General features: G+C 40.8%; 1 protein-coding gene across 6 annotated transcripts in view; it reads left to right on the top strand.

The window, feature by feature from the left end:
- Window positions 1–19,920, top strand: part of nfic (nuclear factor I/C) — a 209,864-nt gene that overhangs the window by 141,828 nt on the left and 48,116 nt on the right. For all 6 annotated transcript variants that reach the window (XR_003985904.1, XR_003985905.1, XM_030432866.1 and 3 more), the window contains 3 exons: window positions 16,741–16,862; window positions 17,966–18,079; window positions 18,232–18,389. Coding sequence is in view for 4 of the 6 variants with exons in the window: in XM_030432866.1 (XP_030288726.1) it covers window positions 16,741–16,862; window positions 17,966–18,079; window positions 18,232–18,389 (394 nt within the window). In the remaining 2 variants the exon portion in view is untranslated. The remainder of the gene's footprint in view (window positions 1–16,740; window positions 16,863–17,965; window positions 18,080–18,231; window positions 18,390–19,920) is intronic.

Below are 19,920 nucleotides of genomic sequence, written 5' to 3'. Positions count from 1 at the left end.
TGTGTGTGTTATTCTCTAATATATGTGTGTGTGTGTATATACATGATATAGTGCAAAATTAATAGCATTAATTTGTTTTGTTTTTTTTAAATGGAGATTTTAAATACAGACAGTAAAATATGGGTGTTAAGGAAATAAAAACCAGATAATGCAAAAACAAAAGTGACCTTTGTGCAGACGTACTGCACAGTGCAGAGTACAGGGTGAGGTCTATAGGCTACTGGGAGCAGTGCTGGTTGAATAGTCTGACAGCAGCAGGAAGGAAGGACCTGCGATACTTCTCCTTCACACACTTAGGGTGTGTCAGTCTGTTGCTGAAGGAGCTGCCCAGTGCTGTGATAGTGACCTGCAGGGGATGGGACTCCTGAATTAGCAGCGATGACAGCTTGTTCATTATCCTGCTCTCTCCCACCACCTGCACTGAGTCATATATAAATGATATGAATGATGATATAAAAGTAGGGATAAGTAGTTGACTTGTATAAAACAACATGACACCATGGACTGGTTTTCCTCCTGTCCTCCCCAATTTTTTCAGTCACCAGCCGCCACTGACACACACCATACTGCACTGCTATTCTCATAAACACCCTGATTACCCTGAGGTGAGAGTTGGAGCAGACCGGCAATTTTCAGGGAGTTTGTTCCAAATATGTGGCGCATAGTAACTGAAAGCTGCTTCTCCATGTTTACTTCTGACTCTGGGGACTGAAAGCAGACCGGTACCTGACACTCTTAGAGGTCTGGATGGTTCATAACGTGGCAGCAGATCAGAAATGTATTTTGGCCCGAAACCATTTAGGGCTTTATAAACCAACAGCAGTATTTTGAAATCTATTCTTTGTGAAGATCTAAGAACTGGAGTGATGTGATCTATTTTTTTGGTTTTTGTTAGGACTCGAGCAGCAGCATTCTGATTCAGCTGCAACTGTCTAATGGAGTTCTTACGGAGTCCTGTAAGGACACCATTACAGCAGTCAAGTCTGCTAAAAATAAATGCGTGAACAAGTTTCTCCAAATCCTGTCGAGACATAAGTTCTCTTATCCTGGATATATTCTTAAGGTGATAGTAGGCTGACTTTGTAACTGTCTTAATGTAGCTGCTGAAGTTCATGTTTGTATGGGATTATAGTCCCCTGGTGATATGGTTATATACATTTGTGTGTCATCTGCATAACTATGGTAGCAAATTTCATTGTTTTCCATTATCTGAGCTAGAGGGAACATGTAAATGTTGAATAGTAGAGGCCCCAGAATGGAGCCCTGCGGGACTCCGCTTGTCATTTTCATCCATTCAGATGTGTATTCACTAATAGACACAAAGTAATCTCTGTCATTTAGATAAGATTTAAACTACTTTAGTGTTGTACCAGGGAGTCCAACCCAGCTTTCCAGTCGGTCCAGCAGTATATAATGGTCGACTGTGTCAAACGCAGCACTGAGATCCAGTAAAACTAAGACTGAGATTTTTCCGCTGTCTGTGTTTGAATGAATGTCATTGAGGTCCTTAACAAGAACTGTCTTAGTGCTGTGATGTGGTCGAAATTCTGATTGAAGACATCAAAACAGCCATTTATTATTAAGTAATTGTTCAGCTGTCTAAAAACAGCTTTTTCAATTATTTCACTTACAAATGGGAGGTTTGAAATGGGCCTGTAATTATTTATTACTGATTTGTCTAGATTTCTCTTCTTCAGGAGTGGTTTAATGACTGCAGTCTTTATGGCCTGGGGAAGACACCTGAGAGAAGTGTTAACAATCTGCAGCAGATCGGGAGTCATGCAGTCTGAGACTTTTTTGAAGAACCCTGCTGGTAAAATATCAAGGCAGCAGAAGGAAGATTTCAAATGCTATATAATGCAGTTTTTTGTCATTGATTGGATCAAATTGTGTCACGGTATTAGAGTTGGTTTTAGATGGACAAAACGACAACACACCTCCTGTACCTAAAACGGTGGCACTGACTGCTTGTCTAATGTTCTGTATTTTGGCAGTGAAGAATGATGCAAATTTATTACAGGCCCTGGTAGACAGATGTTCAGAGGCTACTGGTACAGGAGGGTTTGTTAGCCTGTCGACAGTAGCAAATAGAAGAAGGACTGCCTTGACTTTTTCAATTCTAAATTAAAAATGTAAAGTCTCTCTTTATAAATGTCAAAATGAACCTGGAGATTTGTTTTTCGCCACCTGCGCTAAGCTTTTCGACATTCCTCTTTTTCTCTCTCTTTTGTGCAATGTATTCATGATATTTGTAATTGTGGAATTGAAATGATGTACATTGACAGAGAACATGGAGAGGGGTGGTGTGGAAGAGAAAGCCTCAATGAATCTGTCACCAGTGTTTTCAGTGATGTATCGCTTTGAAACAACCTCAGTTTGTTCATTTGTGTACACAGATATATTACTCTCAAAGAAAACAGAGTAATGGTCGAAGAGAGCAACATCAGATATCAGAAACTTAGAAATGTTCAGACCCTTGGAGATAACTAAGTCCAGGATGTGGCCCCTGTTGTGTGTGGGTTGTGTCACATGCTGAGTGAGTCCAAAGTTATCAAGGACACAGCACAGTTCTTTAGTCCATCTGTCCTCAGGTTTGTCGACATAAATTTTTTTTTTTTATGACTTGCATTTTTTTATTTTGTCTTTTTGAGATCCGTACCAGCATACATACAAAATGCCAACAGAGAACATATTCTCCCACCCGCCCCCACCCACCCGTAAAAAGGAGGGATCATCTATCCATATAGTGGCTATACATATCTCAAGAAAACTTATAAACATGATCATAGAGAGATCCTTCATGTTATAATAAAAAGTATAAATCCTAAAAATGAAAATAGTACTAAGGAAAACTTAAAAACAAACAACAAGACAAGTAGAAAATAAATGATAATCACATAATCGTCACATCTCCATTTTGTTCATAACAATTCCTGATACTCCACTTATTTTTTACCTTGGTGCAGATATACTGTCAAGGTACATGCCCCACTTCAGAAAATACTTTTCTGTTCTGTCCTGCATCCTATATGACATCCTGTCATATGCAGCTACTTTACCCAATTCAGTCACCCAGTCCTGGAAAGGAGGTTCTCCATGTTTCTTCCAGTTCCTGAGAATAATCTGTCGTCCAATCATGATAGCAGTTTTTGTGTCCAGGATTTGAGTGGTTGAGGAAAAGCAGACAGTACTTTGCAGTCTCCTAGTATATATAGCTTGGGGCAAAGAACAAAATGTCTTTTTAGGACTCTAACAATGTAACCGTGAATCTTCATCCAGTATTGATTAATCTTAGGACATGACCACATCACATGTATCATTGTACCTCCTCCCACACAACACTTCCAAGAAGTAGCTGAATCTTTTAAACCAAGTCTGAAGAGTCTACTTGGGGTCCAGTAGAATCGGTGCAGAATCTTAAATTGAATAAGCCTAACCCTCAAATCCCTTGACATTGTTCGAGAATTACCACACACCTTGGCCCATTCCTGTACATCATTATGTTACACCCAAGTCTCTTTCCCAGGAAAGTCTCAGGGCTGCAATTCCTATTTCCCCCTCACCTTCCATCAGCATCTTATAATATTTAGCTGCTTCATGGCCTTTACCCAGCACCTGGAGGATTTTATCTAACTTATCTGCTGGTTTTGGGGGGTGTAGACTTGACCCATAAATCCCCTGAAGTGCATGGCGTAATTGAAGATATCTCCAGAATTCGGTTTTGGGTAGATTGTTATCCTGTTTAAATTCATCAAATGTTTTGAATATATTAGTGTTGTATACATTTTCCAATACAAGAATACCTCTTTCTACCCATTCCTTCCAGATAAATGTTTTTTTATTAATATTTAACTTGGGATTTAGCCAAATACTAGCAGCTTTGTTTAAATGAGGGTCGAGATCTATCAGCCTGGAGATCTTTTTCTATATACCTTGAAGGTGAGATATGATAGGATGGGCCCTTTCATGTTTAGATAATTTAGTGGACAAACAGTGGAGGAGAGGGAGGGGGGCTGACACAGACTGCTCTATGCTGTACCACGGGGGGGCTCTCTCTGGAGGTAAAGCCCAGTGTGCCAGGTGTCTGAGATTAAATGCATAATAGTAATATACTAAATTTGGAAGTCCCAATCCACCACTGTTGACTGGTCTTTGTAATTTTTTCATATTAATACGTGCTCGTTTCCCATTCCACAAAAAATCTTTAAATATCATATTGAGTCGTTTGAAGTAACTATCTGGGATCTTTAATGTCAGAGAGTGGAGCAGGTAATTAATCCTGGGAACGCAGTTCATTTTAACAACATTAACTTTCCCCCATAAGGATAGATACAGTGACGTTTCACATCCAGTCCCTGTATCAAGGGGTCAAAGTTCACCTTAACAATATCCTCCAATTTAGAGGGAAAAAGGATACCAAGATATTTTAGCCCCTGTTTAGGCCATCTAAATCTGCCAGCTTGAAAGAGTGAGGATGGACAAAACTTTGTTAAAGGGAGAGCCTCAGATTTATCCCAATTGACTTTGTATCCCGAGATTTTTGAAAAGGCGTTAATTGTGTTCAACAATGACGGTATTGATACCACAGGGTCTGATACCAGTAGCAAGATATCATCTGCAAACATCATTAATTTATGGGTAAAACCGTTATACGTCACCCCCGGAAAGATATCATCCCTCCTAATTGCGGCCGCCAGCGGCTCCATCACCAAACAGAACAATAGAGGGCTATGGGGTGATCCCTGGCGTGTACCTCTGCCCAACTCAAAATATGAAGAAATGTACCCGTTAGTTTGTACTGCTGCCTCTGGCGTATCCATTTTATAGAAATTTTTGGATTTGGAGAAATTTTTATAAAGTTTTAAACAAGAATCCCCATTCCACCCTATCAAACGCCTTTTCAGCGTCGAGCGATACAGCAGCAACCGGTGAATTAGAATCCGAGACTGCCCACATAATATTAATAAAGCGTCTAATGTTGTCTGCAGAGCTGCATCCCCGAATAAATCCCACCTGATCCTCGTGCACTACAGAGGTAATAACCTTCTCCAGTCTATTTGCAAGTATTTTGGACAAAATCTTGGCATGTAATGGAATAAGGGAAATCTGACGATAGTTCTTACAGTAACAAGGATCCTTCTCCCTTTTGAGAACCAGTGTTATCAAAGCCTTTGATAAAGTAGCTGGTAGCTCCCCCTTTACGAATGCCTCATTATACATACTGAGTAATAGAGGTGTCAATTCAGTGACATAACATTTAAAAAATTCAGCTGTAAAACCATCTGGTCCCGGGGCCTTTCCAGTTGGTTGGCCTTTAATTACCCTAATAATTTCTTCACTGGTTATAGGTCGATCGAGGTCTGTCTTTTGTGATTCTAATAATCTGGGAAGATCTAATCCTTGAAAAAACCTTTCCATATCCTCTTCACTGCGCTGAATTTCTGCTGTATATAAATTCACATCGAAGTCTCTAAACATACTGTTAATATCTACTGTTTTAGCTTTTAATTCACCTTCTTTTGATCTAACCGCTGAAATAATAGATGATAGTTCTCTCTGTTTTAAACTGTTAGCCAATAATTTGCCTGCTTTGTCACCTGATTCGTAATATTTTTGTCTCATTCTGAAGAGTGAGAACTCCACTTTCTGTGACAATATGTAATTAAAATCATATTTGAGTTATGTAAGAGCTCTTAAATCTTCAAAATTGAAATTATTTTTTAACTTGGCCTCACATTTCTTAATCTTGTCTTGAAGCACAGCTTGTTTTGCAATACTCTTCTTTTTTTTATAAGAGGCATGTTGGATAATATAGCCTCTCAACACAGCCTTTAGCGCCTCCCAGGTAATCCCTGCAGAGGGTGCTGTAGGTTCATTTAACTGAATATGTATTTTAATTTGATTTCTTAACGCCTCTCTAAATTTAGATTCTAGTAAGAGGGATGAATTAAATCTCTATCTCGGCATTCGGATCCTGTCACTGAAAGGCAGCACCTCCAAGCTAACTGAGGCATGGTCCGAGGCTAAAACACTCCCAATAGAACATGAAGTCACTGATTGTAGAAGGTTTTTGGAGATGAGAAAAAAGTCTATCCGGGAGAATGTTGAGTGTGTGGCAGAGAAAAAGGTGTAATCTCTTCCTTTTGGATTCAACATTCTCCACACATCTATATAACCCAAGGACTCAGCCATGCTTCTCACTGCTACTAGTGCTTTAGGCAACCTTGTTGGAACAGTACTACTACGATCAAGAACAGGATCCATTACCAAATTAAAATCTCCCCCAGTAATGGCATTATAATCTCCTGCCTGCAGCATCTTGGCCTCCAGGTCTGCAAAAAACTGTGGTTCATCTACATTTGGAGCATAGACATTTGTCAGAATAATCATGTGACCTTGTATTTCTGCAACCACAATGAGGATCCTTCCCCTGGTGTCTTTAAATTGTCTAATGTATTTACATTGTAGCCTCCTGTTAATAAGTGTTAACACCCCACAGCTTTGACTAGATCCTGCATTATAATAAACATGGCTCACCCATCCTCTACACAATTTCTCTGATTCTTCAGCAGAGAGGTGCGTCTCCTGTAGAAACACTACATCAAATTGTTTAGAATTCAGGATAGAAAATACCTTCTTTCTCTTAATTGGATGCCCCAGGCCATTCACATTCCAAGTGGAGGTACTCAGATTATCCATTTTAGCAGTCATAAATAATTTTTAGTAAATGATAGAAATGACAAAACAAAATAAGAAACAATAAACAAAAAACAGCCACCTCACGACAATGTGCGTGTGATACATGTCCTTGTTAGATCCCTCCACCCTGAAATAACCTGTTGCCCAAACATAGCGCGCAACACCGAACTCTGCGCTCCCCATTATAACAGAACTAAAATGACGGTCCATGAACGCCGACTGTCCAAGTGACTTACCCATCCTGACCGACCGCATCGTTATCACTTTATACACCTCAGGACATTTTGAGGAGGTTCCTTAAAATAAAACGATAGGGGTTTTTGTCTCCTTCCCAGGGGCTGGCTGGGGTTGAAATTCAGCCCGGGAGCTTGGTTTGGAGAGGCCTTTTATCCGATCGCATGACGGATGCAAGAGGAACCGTAATTTTAACATGAATACTTTATTTGCACTATAATAACTACAGGAGTGGATGGGCTTATTGTTTCTGTGTGACTGGAAGTGGAACATCAACATATGACATCTTAATATAAATCTATGCAAACACCTATTGCCAACCCAGCACCTGTACCTGGCACGGTTTTTTTGGTGGTTCCTGCTCCACTTTCCTCCTTCTCCTCTTGCTCCTCCTTCCTCCTCCTCCTCCTCCTCTTCCATCTCCTCCTCCTCCTTCTCCTGTCCCTCCTCATCTGTCTCTTCCTCCTCCTCACTCCTATGACTGGCATTATTCTGTCCCTCTGCATCAACGCCATGACTGACACTGGCCTTGTCAGCTAATAATAACAATAACAGCAACAAAGATAAACGTTATGGCACTTTTGCAAAGAATTCACAAATACAATATAAAAATCAACAAAAGTGCCACACACACACATACACGCACGCACACACACACACGCACACACACACGCACACACATACGCACACACACATACAAACTGTAAATGAATTACTCACTTTAATGTATTTTTCTTGAGCTGGTAAAAATTGCTATATATTAATGTAGAAACAGAACAGAAAAACAGGATGTATAGCCTATATATTCAAATAGTATCTTTTTAACTTTGAACACAGACTCTCTCCTGAAATATGTTTTCTTTGCAACAAGGACATTTGTGCACTTTTCTGGTCAGCCAGTATGGATTTTATTTTTAATTAAAAAAGCAGATTAAGGATTTACGCAGGTATGGTGTAACATTGCTGATAGGTTACCTTTAATGTTCTGTGTAGGCTTTATACGATCAGGATTTCTGTCTTTATGTCTTTGTGGCGTTTATGTTTTGAGCCCTGTCACTATGTGACGGACAATAAAGTTTTTTGAATCTTGAATCATTAGCTAGCAACATCATCACTATCAAACAAACATGTCGTTGCCGTGGAACTTCTTCGGAGTAAATGAGACAGATAGAACACAAGCCATCTGCAATCTATGCAACGGGAGCATTTGCAAAAAGTTTCAACACGACAATGCCGTCATTGATCGGATCGGTGAATTAAGACATTACGCTGATCTCACAAATTGCACAAAATGCAAAATATCGTCCGATCCGATCGGCGGACAGCTTAGTTCTGTGTGCCCTGAACACATCCAAAAACACAAACTAGAGTTCTCAACGGGCCTGAAATTACAACCCGACCCATCGCAGCCCGACATACTGGCATTGGGTCTGCTGCTGGATCCCGTGTCTTCACTGGCCTGACTGTAGCCGCACTGATCTTCACCCCTCCACCACTAAAAGCTCTGTTAATATGGAGCATTTGGCTGCATATTGTATTCACCGTTTTTCTTTTTTGCCCTTAATTTTCCTGCTCCACCCATCTCTTTCTCCGGCTTCTTTCTTTTTAGCATGTTTGCTAATTTGAGCCAATCACATTTCAATAGAAACAAGGATAAGCTCAAGTTGGGAGGGGCCGCTCGTATCCCCCCCCCCCCCCCCCGTAATATGCAAAATATTAGACTGACCCAGTCTGACGTTCCATTCTGTGCCACCTGCAGCCGTTTTATGGGGTAAAAAAAACGTTCCGACCACCGGCAGGTTCGGCAAGGAACAGACCGGCAGTTCGGGAATACTCCCGAACCTCCCAATGGCCAGCCCGCCCAGGGGCGGTTCTAGGGGGGGGGGGCAACAGGGGCCAGTGCCCCCGTAACTCTGAGTCTGGACCCCCCTGTGGCCCCCCCGACAGGGAGTCTGCATCAATAATACAATGACAGATTTCTTGCACTGATTTTTTACTGAAGGGAAAGGTGGAAATAAAGTGTCTCAGCAGTTTAATACCGAATCAAAGTTGTTGAAATTATAAACATTGTTTGAAGTGCCATTTATCCCTTATCTGAATGAGGGATTTGTCTTTTGCCGGGTTGTATGTGCCCCCTAACAAAAAGCCGGCCCCAACCTGTCCCCCCTATTAAAACCGGTCTAGAACCGCCACTGAGCCCGCCCCTGCCACCGGCCCACCAGCCCAGCAGGGAAATCGCCGGTGTTCCTTCCTCCCCTACTCACAAATCCCTGACCAGTGTAGGGAGAGAAAAGAGGAGAGGGGAAAAAGGAAAAGAAAAAGAAAAAAAAAAAAAAAAGGGGGGGATTGCCTTGTGCTCATCTCCCCTATTACTCACAATGTCTCATTAGTCCAGTTACCTCCTCCGGGATACTGTGTCATATAACTGAAGGTACTAGTGTCCAAAAAAAACCAACTTTCCTTTGGTCCTGTTCGTTTCCAAAACATCCTCACCCCTGGGTCTCCTGGATATATTCCATTGCTTCTGGATCCTGCCATGATCGGTCCTCAGAACCGCTGGGTAAAGGAGAGCGAACTTCATGTTGCGTTCCCGCAAAGCTTTCTTGCACTCCCTGAATGTATCCCGTTTCAGCTGCGTGGCCCGTGAGAAGTCATGGAATATCATTGTCGACATGAATGTTAAAGTCACCAACAATTAACACACAATCAAAGTCAGTGCAGATAAGAGACAGTAGCTCAACAAGGTCATCAATGAAATCCGTAAAGTATTTAGGTGGCCTGAAGATGTTTAGAAATATAGCCCGAGAAGATGAGTTTACCTGAAGAGCCACAAATTCAAAAGAAGTAAAACTTCGATAAAACATCTGCTTGCATTTGAGTAACTCATTAAACAGAATACTAACTACTCCTCCTTTTTTATGCATTCTAGTTTCACTTATGAAAGAGAAATTTGGAGGACTTGATTCAATGTGAACAGCTGCACTGTTATCCTGGTCTAACCAAGTTTCAGTTCAAAACATAAAAGTAAGATTGTGTTTGATGATAAAATCATGTGTTAGAAAAGATTTTCCTGCCAGAGACCTGATGTTTAATAGAGCTACATTTACAGTATCAAAACCAACTGTGCAATTTTTTGCAACAGTTTGTGGCTGCTGAGGATCTCAGGGCACCAGGCTCTGCCTGTTACTTGTTCTCCCAAAAATGATTTATCTTTAGGCTTTGCGCCAAGAGTATCCCAGCAAGGAAGAATGTTCCTGGGTTTTTTATCCAGTCCCCAGCACTCCTGTTTTCAAGATTCTTCATAACCTCGCACCATCATGTCTCGCTGAACTTATCCATATCAACACACTCTCTGATCCTCTTCTACCATCCAGCTCTTTGCCCTATCTGCCAATCTAACCACCATTGGGTCACGAGCTGTTCCACTATTCTCACCCCGGAAGCTCAACCCTGCCTAACCCGGCCCGGTTGACTTCCTGTTTGGTGAGGACTGCAGAGTCTGAAGCCTGCACATACAAACGGTTGAGACGTCGGTTCATAATAAAAGAACGACATTCAGAACAAGTCAGATTAAGTGCAATTTCTTGACCAATAAAAAATCTGAATTTTTTGGATGCCTTTATTCTGCTCTCTCTCTCCCTGCTATTGATGGCTCCAAACACATCGTGTGTGTGTGTGTGTGTGTGTGTGTGTGTGTGTGTGTGTGTGTGTGTGTGTGTGTGTGTGTGTGTGTGTGTGTGTGTGTGTGTGTGTGTGTGTGGATGTGGGCGTGTGTGTGTGTGTGTGTGTGTGTGTGTGCTGGTGCAAAACTTTACACAAGATTTGATTAGAATTTGTTTTTAGAACCTCCACTAAACTCTACGGACACTGTTATGAATATGGTCAGACTACTTAAAACCACTGTGCAATAAGGTCTTCTTTGTAGAGTTTTAAAGAAGATATAAAACAAATACAACAAATATTTTTGGTGGTCATGCAACAGCACAAATTGGTTTTGGTGGTGATGCAAGGTTTTGACCTGCGAGAGTTGAGAGATTTGTGACATTTAGCGTGTTTGGAGTGTATAGTTAGTGTGTTATATAGTGTTTAGTGTGTAGTGTGTTTAGTGTGTAGTGGAGTCGTTTTTTTGTTTAATGAGTCAAAACAATGAGGAGACTGCTGAATGTGGAGAAGGCATTGCAGCTCTTCATTGAGCTGGAGGAGTTCAGGCAGACCTGAGCCTGAGGCATTGCCTGCATTTAAATGTAAATAGTTACATATAACTTTGCAAATTTAGCAAACAACAATTTATATTTGCATTATAAGTAATAAAAAATGATTCGTTAAACATATTTGTGGTTTTTACAGTTAAAAAAAACTAACATTTTCCTACTCGGATTTTTGTTTTTTTGTGATTTTAGGTCCATTGTGTTAATACAGTATGTCAAAATTAAAAACTGTACAGTCACACATGTGAGGTTGTGCTGAAAATAATGACACCAAAGAAGGCAGGGTAAATAGTTTTTATGGTGAAATATAATGGTAAAATCAAAAATAGTCAAAAACGTCCAATTATACCCCAGACCTCAAATTTATTCTTGATACTTACCATAGACAGTACAGAAACACACTAACCCTTTTGTTCATTGTAAATAGCTAATTTATTATAGCTAGCTAGCTAAATAGCTAGTTTCTCTACCTTTACCATAAAATGACAACTCAACTGTTTGGTAGAGCATGTTTTGAAAAAATTATTTGACCCTTATGGGACTTATTTTTGTTGAATTAAGTTACATAATTCTGTTTAACAACTCATCTGAAATGATAATATGTCAACAAAATAGTCTTACATTTGAAAGTCCCGCCGATATACGTCATCAAAGGATAAGTGAATTTTCGCTGTGTCACTTCCTGTTTGAAGGAATGCTGAAAAGGCATTCTGCTCAGACACAGTGCCATCTAGTGGATTTTTTTAGCATTGCACAACTACACCAAATGGTAGAGATGGCTCATTCAGGTTGAGTTAAGCTTGATGCATTTATCAATGAAATATAGTGACTTAAAGTGTGGTCTACCAAATGGTTGAGTAGTACCTTATTACTGAAAGCAGCCTCTCAAATCATTAAAGCACAGTGTACATGTGTTGTGAACCTGCCTATGAAGGTGCATCTTACGCTATGAGTACTGAGGCCGTAATATGGCAGGTAAAACTCTGCGACACTGACTTCAAGAGGCCATTGACATTTATTACTGCAAACTCTTTACGCAGCTCCGAGATGTTACAGCAAAGCACCTGATCACACCTCAATTTAAGACCGTCGGTCCAAATCAATGACACTTGCGCAGTGCACCACTTCAGCCGACAGAAAGATGGGCCCTGATGCTGGTGAACAGCTGCAGGTTATGTTATTAATATGTTCCTCATCGAAGATGAATTATTTCACACACCCACACCCCATCCCCTATTAATAAGAATAATGGTCTGTATGTCCTGGACTGAAATCCGTGCACCACATGATGCTCACAGAGAATGTGCCGACCAATGAGAGAAGGCAAAATCTGTGTGCACTGCTTGCAAATCCGTTTGCACGGATTTAGTTTTTTTTCTACCATGTAACCCTAGATGGGCTCCTTAGATGCGGACTGAGTCAATGTTGAAATCAAAAAGTGTGTTTGGTTTGACAGGAAGGAGACGTGGTGGTTGTTGGTGCATACTGCAGCTAATGGATGAGATAGAAGTCCCCCCTCCTTTTCTGCCATGTCAAGGCACCACCAACGCCTTCATTTAAACACAAAAAGGTCTGCCCCCAAATGCAGGAGCAAATGTAACAGGGATTTGTTTAAAGTCGGACACAATGAATAAACCTACTACTTGGCATGTCGAAGTGCTTTGAAAGTCACAGAGGCAGAACTGGGGGAAAGTTGCGCTCTGTCTTTGCGCCATCAGATCTCAACTTTATGATGTGTGCTGTCATACATATTTTGCCAAAGCCAGCATGCTGTATGGAATCACGAACTAGAGTGGCTTTATGCTGGCACTGCTTGGATCAGTGTGAACAAACAAAGGCAGCATAAAGGTGACCCTTCATTGTGGCGAAATTGCAGAATCTCTGTGTGAAAAGGGCTATTCATATTGGCTGTTATGCTACGTCAGAGCTGTGCATTGAAAACTCTTTTCATCAAAACAGTGTTGAGATTGACCACTGGATATTTTCAGTTGATCAGATGAAAGCTGTTGGAGGAGTTTGATTAAATACAACGCATGCAAATTGAGAAGAAGTGAGTAAAAATGGCTGACTTTCTGTTGGGTTTAGGTCATGGCACCAAGAGACTTTTTTTGCAGATGTAAGTGTGATAGTTATGCTTCACCCAATTTCATGCTGCTGTTGTAAGAAGTATCGAAAAATGTGATTTCCTGTTGCCACAATAGTATTGTTCACAATAAGGAATCATCAAGGTCTTAAATTTTTTTCATTACCATTTATAAGGCAAATTTGGTCATCTTGGCCTGGAAAAATCACTCATTAAAAAAATTCCTGTTGCCAGTAGGTAGCACTATGGCTGTAACAGAATATTGGCATGTAAATATGAAAGGCTGGGACGTGAAGTTTGATGCAGTATGACCATGCAGAGTGGATTTACGAACTTCCGGTTTCTGGGCAAAGATCAATTTTTGCTGCCCCGCCAGTTTAATGCACCGTTGTGTGCTCGGGCCATAATATTTCCTTGCATGTCAAGAGGGTCTTTGCACCATTCATTGTTTGGAACCTAACCATAAAAAAGAGCGATAAAACAACGTGTCTTGGGGCAAACAACATAGACGCATTTGTATTAAGTTTGGATTGGATGAGATTTGGTTCTGATATCAGGGGGGTTGTAGCAGAATAAGGGATATTCAGAATCAGAATACCTATATCAGTCCTGCAAACAGGGAAATTTCTGTGTCACAGCAGCCAAACTGTGGACAGTTCAATTTAACAGTAAACAATAATAGTAAAAAGTAAACAATATAATAACAAGGTTATCAATAAAAACAAACTTGCAATACTGGTATGTATAGAATAAACAGTGTGGCACTGTATTGTTATTAATAAATAATACATTTGGATATGAACATTGCCAAGTTAGTGCAAACCAAATGAGAATGTGTAGAGTTGTTATTGCACAGTGTACAGTGAGGTCTACATGGAGCAATGCTGGTTGTAAAGTCTGACAGCAGCAGGAAGGAAGGACCTGTGATACCTCTCCTTCACACACTTGGGGTGTATCAGTCTGTCACTGATCGAGCTGCCCAGTGCTGTGAAAGTTACCTGCAGGGGGTGGGATTACTGCATCAGCAGCGATGACAGCTTATCTACAATCCTGATCTCTCCCACCACCTGCACTGAGTCAAGAGGGCCAGGTTTGGGGGGCAGCAGAGATGACTGGGCTGGGGGAGGGGTGGGTGCCAAACCTATTGAAGAACAGGTTCAGGTCCTTCACTCACATCTCACATCCGGCAGCCCCTGAGATGGTTTTAAGTCCTTCATCTTCCTCCTGTAGCTGTTCTTCCCTGCTTGGATATTCTACCTCAGCTCCTTCTGCACAGCCTTCAGCTCCTCCTTGTTCCCTGACCTAAAGGCCCTCTTTTTCTCCTTAAGGAGAGCCTTATGTCAGGGTTTATCAAGGGTTTGCTGTTTGAAAAACGCTGTACAGTCCAGGTGGGTAGGGTGCTATCTTTACAGAAGTTCATGTAGTCTGTTATGCAGCCTGTTAAACTGTTGACATCCTCCCCATGAGAAACACACAGTTCTTCCCACACAGTTGACTCAAAGCAGTCCCTTAGAGCCTCCTCAGACTCCTCAGCCCATGGCTTAACTGTGCAGTTTCCACTGGTTGCAATTTTTCCAGGATCACAGTGATGTAGCCCCAACCTTGAGTGTTTCAACTTCTATTTTCTACTAAGTGTTGATGGGTAACTGCTCTATTGTTTAGGGAAGTGAGTAATGAGTTACAGTGGTATAGGATGGAGAAAGGATGTGCCTTCCTTTTTAAATGACATGTTTGAACAATGCTGTTAATGTGTTCATTGAAGTTGTGATACTGATGAAAAACAACACCCAGGTTTTTATGTTGTTTGTGGTCCAAGGCAGGGGAACAAATAATCCAGGTGATTACAATTCTTATAGCTAAATGAAAGATATAATTGAGAGTCAACACAGGGGTACAATGGCGATTAACATGGCCAAGGAACAACAAATGCAATTTAAAATAGGGCCAAGGACTGAGCCATGTGGGATCCCACATAACATTAAAATAACTGTGGAAGTAAAGTTGTCCAGAGTGACTCTAAATATTCTGTTTGATAGGCAGGAGGAAAAACAGTTAAGAACAGTTTTCTCTAGGCCAATCCAGTTTCTAAGTGTGTTGAATTGAGTAAAATTGTTTAACCGAATCATAGGCCGTGCTTAAATCCAGCCAAATGGAAACAATAATATTTTCAGACTCTGTACTTAATAAACGTGTAAATGCTATTTCCATACAATGGTTCTTTCTAAAAAAAAAAAAAAAAGATTGGAATTTGTCAAACATATTGTTTCCTTACGGTATTTCTTAGATGGGGTTCCTTGGCTACAGGCCTGTTTAAAAGTCTGGGACCAGGCGAGATGAAAGGGTCTCATTTACAATGTGAGAATATCAAGTTGCAGTTGGTGATGTAACACTAATTCTGGATACAATGTTGGCCAAATGTCTGTGGGTTATGGATGAAAACTCATCAATGAAGTTAACATGTCGCTGAATGATGTAATGGCTGGTTAGTCTTGTGACCTGTTTCTATTTGATCTGGGTCTTGTTACATGTCTGTAATGAGTTATTGGCTTGCCCACACTACTCCTTATTGGATCTATTGTTATGACACAGCTCTACAATTATTATAGTAAATTAGTTAAGTTGTAATAAAGAAAAGAGATTATAATGTATCCCTACATCCAATTGTCACTTGGTCATGTAGACTGCATAAAAAGATGATTGTGCAGCTTGGTAGCTAGTATTAGTATGCTAACACAAAACAGCACATCAGCATTGTGCAGATGTCATAGCTGTCTTCTCTGGAGAGAGAGAGCGAAGGAACACCAATCCCATGCCTTTGGCAGCATTAGGAAATGATACACAATAGTACAACAAAAGCAGGAGACAATTTAGTGCAAATGAGGAAAAATGAATAAGAAGATGCAATTACATGGCGCCAGGATCTCGGCACAGAATTCAGACTCCGCGGTCCTCACCATACGCTTTCAGGACAAGTTAAACACACAAACGGATACAAAAACAAATGATTCTCAAATTATAGTAGGATAAATGCCAGTCGTAAATTGCAAATGAACATTTTCAGTATTGTAGGTTCAGGAGATGGTCAGAGATCTTCAAAATGTTAAGGTAAGGCAGGAGGTTGCTTTAAAAAAATCGTACCAGCTTCAGATCAACAGATCATTTCAAAATGGTTCAGAGCAGACACTGAATGGGATTTAACATATTGCACGGTCAATTTAAGTGAAATACATTGCTAGAGATGAGGAAAAAAATCTGTATCTAAAATGATACATTTTTCTGTGGAAAACATCTTGAAAGATATTGAGCCTTAACGAACAAACAGCTACTGAGCAGATGTTTTAGAATATGTTTGGCTACAGTGTCAAAAAGATATCTAGAACTGTGTTTACGGTTTCTAATTAAGTTAAGGAGATAGGCTGCTTAAACAGCAGACAGCACACACACGTAACACAGTGCACCATTATACCATGATGTAAATGCCTGTGTTTGTTTATGTGTCTCTGTCTGTGTCTACAGGAGTAAGCGTCTTAAGTCTGGCTCTATGGAGGAAGAGGCTGACAGTCCAGGGGGGGAGTATTACCACTCACCTTCCTCACCTGCCAGCAGCTCCAGGAACTGGACGGATGACATGGAAGGAGGTAACATTATAGAAGAATAAGAGAACATATACATAAGAGTAAATGTGTGTAAGAATTTGAACAAGAAAAAGGCCTAAAATTTCCAGTGCCCCAACAGCATTTATCAATAAAGCAAAAGCATTACTGAGATATTGATTTATTGTCCATCTTTACGTAACACCTTTTCTGCATGTTGCTAAGCAAATAGGGCAAAGAAAAGAAATTGCAATCAGCCAGATTGTATTTGATGTCTCTATTTTATTAATTTTTTAAATACAGGATAGAATTATAAAATGCAATCAGAATTGTATATTTGCAGGAAACTGAAGATAAAATAAAATCTACATCAGAACGAGTGTGCAAAAATGGCAGTGAATATACAATATATGTATGGTAGAAAAGTATGTAAAGGGGAAAGTAGTAGTAGTAGTAGTAGTAGTAGTATTAGTAGTAGTAGTGTGTTCACCTGCCACACAGAGGTAAGCTGCCGTTTTGGTGAAACAAAACAATTATTGACTTCCTGCTCCTAACTGATTCAAACTCTTCATGTTTTGACCAATAATAATTTGAGTCTTGTGAATGAGTTGCTGGTGCACTGACACTAATGCTGTTTTCCAAAGACCACAGCACAGTGCTTAGGCTCTTGATTACATTGAAAGAACTAAGCCTGGACTTGAGGGTGAAAAACCTTCAAGATGGCAGCACTTCAAACGCTCCTCCAACCGTTCCTTGCTAAAAAGTTTTGTACACTGAAATGCTGAAGCTCCAGATCAAATTAGATGCCAAAATAATAGATCAGGAATGCTGCTCCAGGCGTAAAAACATTAGGATGCATTGATTTCTGGAGGAAGCTGAAAAAGAGTCACCATTCATGATCGACTTTATGGAAAAGTTACTCAGAGACAATCTTGATATACCCGGTGAAGCAACTCTTCAAATAGAAGGAGCACACCCTGCCAAGATCCATTCTGCCAAAATTCCTCAACTTTGAAGAAAGATAAGTTTGTTATGTGTACACACAAATTAATTTAGGCCACTCTCTTAAAAGGCTATTCAAAAAAATATTTCAGAAAATAATCCAGATTCATTGCCCACATTAACACTAATGTGTGTTTCTGTTTAAGGTCTGTCTCCCCCAGTGAAGAAGGCAGAACTGGACAGTCCCTCTCCTCAGGAAGACTCACCAAGACTGGGCTCATTCACTCAGCACCATCGGCCAGTCATAGCTGTTCACAGTGGTCAGTCTCTCTCTCTCTCTCACTCACTCTCTCTCCCTCACACACACACACACACACACACACACACACACACACACACACACACACACACACACACCAAGTAATTTACCATTTTGTTTCTTCTCTTTATCTTTCTTTCTACCTCTTTCCAGGTCTGTCTCGTAGTCCCCACCCCTCTTCAGCTCTTCATTTCCCATCCTCCTCCTACTTTCCCCATGGGGCAATCCGCTATCCTCCTCATCTGGCCCAGGACCCTCTAAAAGATCTGGTCTCATTAGCCTGCGACCCTGCCAATCAAACCCCCAGCTCAGTGAGTACAGCATTCAGATAACTCCAAAAATGGTTCCCTTTTCTTCACTACGACTTCAGATGGCTAACAGTTGGCCAACTTGATAAACAATTAAGACTTTTTCACAATCAGATCATTGCAGTTCTAAGCTAGATTTTTAGAAATGTTTGTTTAGTAAAATTAATAAAACCCCATAAAAAACAGGTGTGGTACAGTAGTGCCAGTAGTTTCGCTGCTGCAGTCAGGTCGAGCCACTGGCACAAATACTCTATACACTCGTTTAGGGCCAGGTAGAAGGGGTCATGCAACCAGTGACTTTCTTTTCTGCCCGCTCCTTACACTTTGTACAGTGTTAAGTTCACTAGCTCACTTCAAGAACTCACTGTGTAGCCACGATAACCCAGGAGCATTGTTGGTAGCGTTGAGTCAATGTTTTGTTGTTATATAAAAGCAGCATCCTAATGAGTCTGCTTATTGGGAAATTAGCGATGGGAAGAAAGAATATAGGGAAACAGGTAAAGTTGCGGCTGCAAAAGGACAGATAAAATAAAACGGATGATCTGTTGTCACAGTGGTGTGCTTAAGCTCTGCTCAGGGTTTGGCACAAATACCACTTAGTAAGGGTCAGAAAAACATCATGGTTGGGTGATTTGGTGGCCAAAAAACACTGGAAATGTCCACAGTTCTTAAAAAATCTGTAGCTTTGGATGCACAAAACAGCTGGAAATATTCCCATGTGTCCTTGAAAAATCCAATGGTATGACTTGAACTGCTGTCAGTCAGTGGGCAGCCTTGTTATCTTTACTTGTACTTGACTACTTTTTTGGCTACTCTACCCACCTCTATTTTCACTATCTTTATCTTTAGTGTGAGTGGCAGTATGTAAAGTTCACAAGTCAACATGTTGGTTAAACAGACACAAAATAAGTCAGATAGAACAAATAAACTTTATAAGATATTTACAGTACTTACATGAGGTTCAAAGTAGCATTGAGGTAGGTTTGGTTGTGGATGAAGAGACAGCAGTAAGTTAGTGCAAATGTGCAAATGTGAAAAATGCAACAGAGAGGGAGGGGAAGTAAGAAATGCAGTGACCATCAACAGGTTGGGGGCTAGGGCAGGGATGGGTGGGAGTTGAACAGCCTTGGGAACAAAGGTTGCTCTCCTCATCTAGGTTTTGCATCCCGGGCGGTGTAGCCGGCATCCCGAGGGGAGCCACTTAAATGCTGGGAACAGTGTGTGGGAGGGGCCCTGAGGGATCCTGCACACTGTCCATCTTTGCTTTTTGCACACAGTGGAAAGTGCTCTGATTGGCACTCAAAATGATTTTAGAGCAGACTTTGACTGTGTTCTACAGGCGTGTCCTGTTTTGCAGGCTTATGGAGTGGAACCAGCAGGTGATGGACAAAGTGATGACACTCTCTATGAAGGAGAAATAAAATGTCCGTAGAATGTTCTTATTTACCCCAACAGTGTTGAGCTTCCTCAGGAGATACTGCCGCTGCTGTTATCTCCTGAGGATCTCCTCAGTGTTGGAGGCAAATTTGAGCTC

The sequence above is a fragment of the Sparus aurata genome, chromosome 11, assembly GCF_900880675.1.
Source record: "Sparus aurata chromosome 11, fSpaAur1.1, whole genome shotgun sequence".
In the NCBI taxonomy this organism is placed as follows: Eukaryota; Metazoa; Chordata; class Actinopteri; order Spariformes; family Sparidae; genus Sparus; species Sparus aurata.
This window is presented reverse-complemented; position numbering and strand designations above follow the sequence as displayed.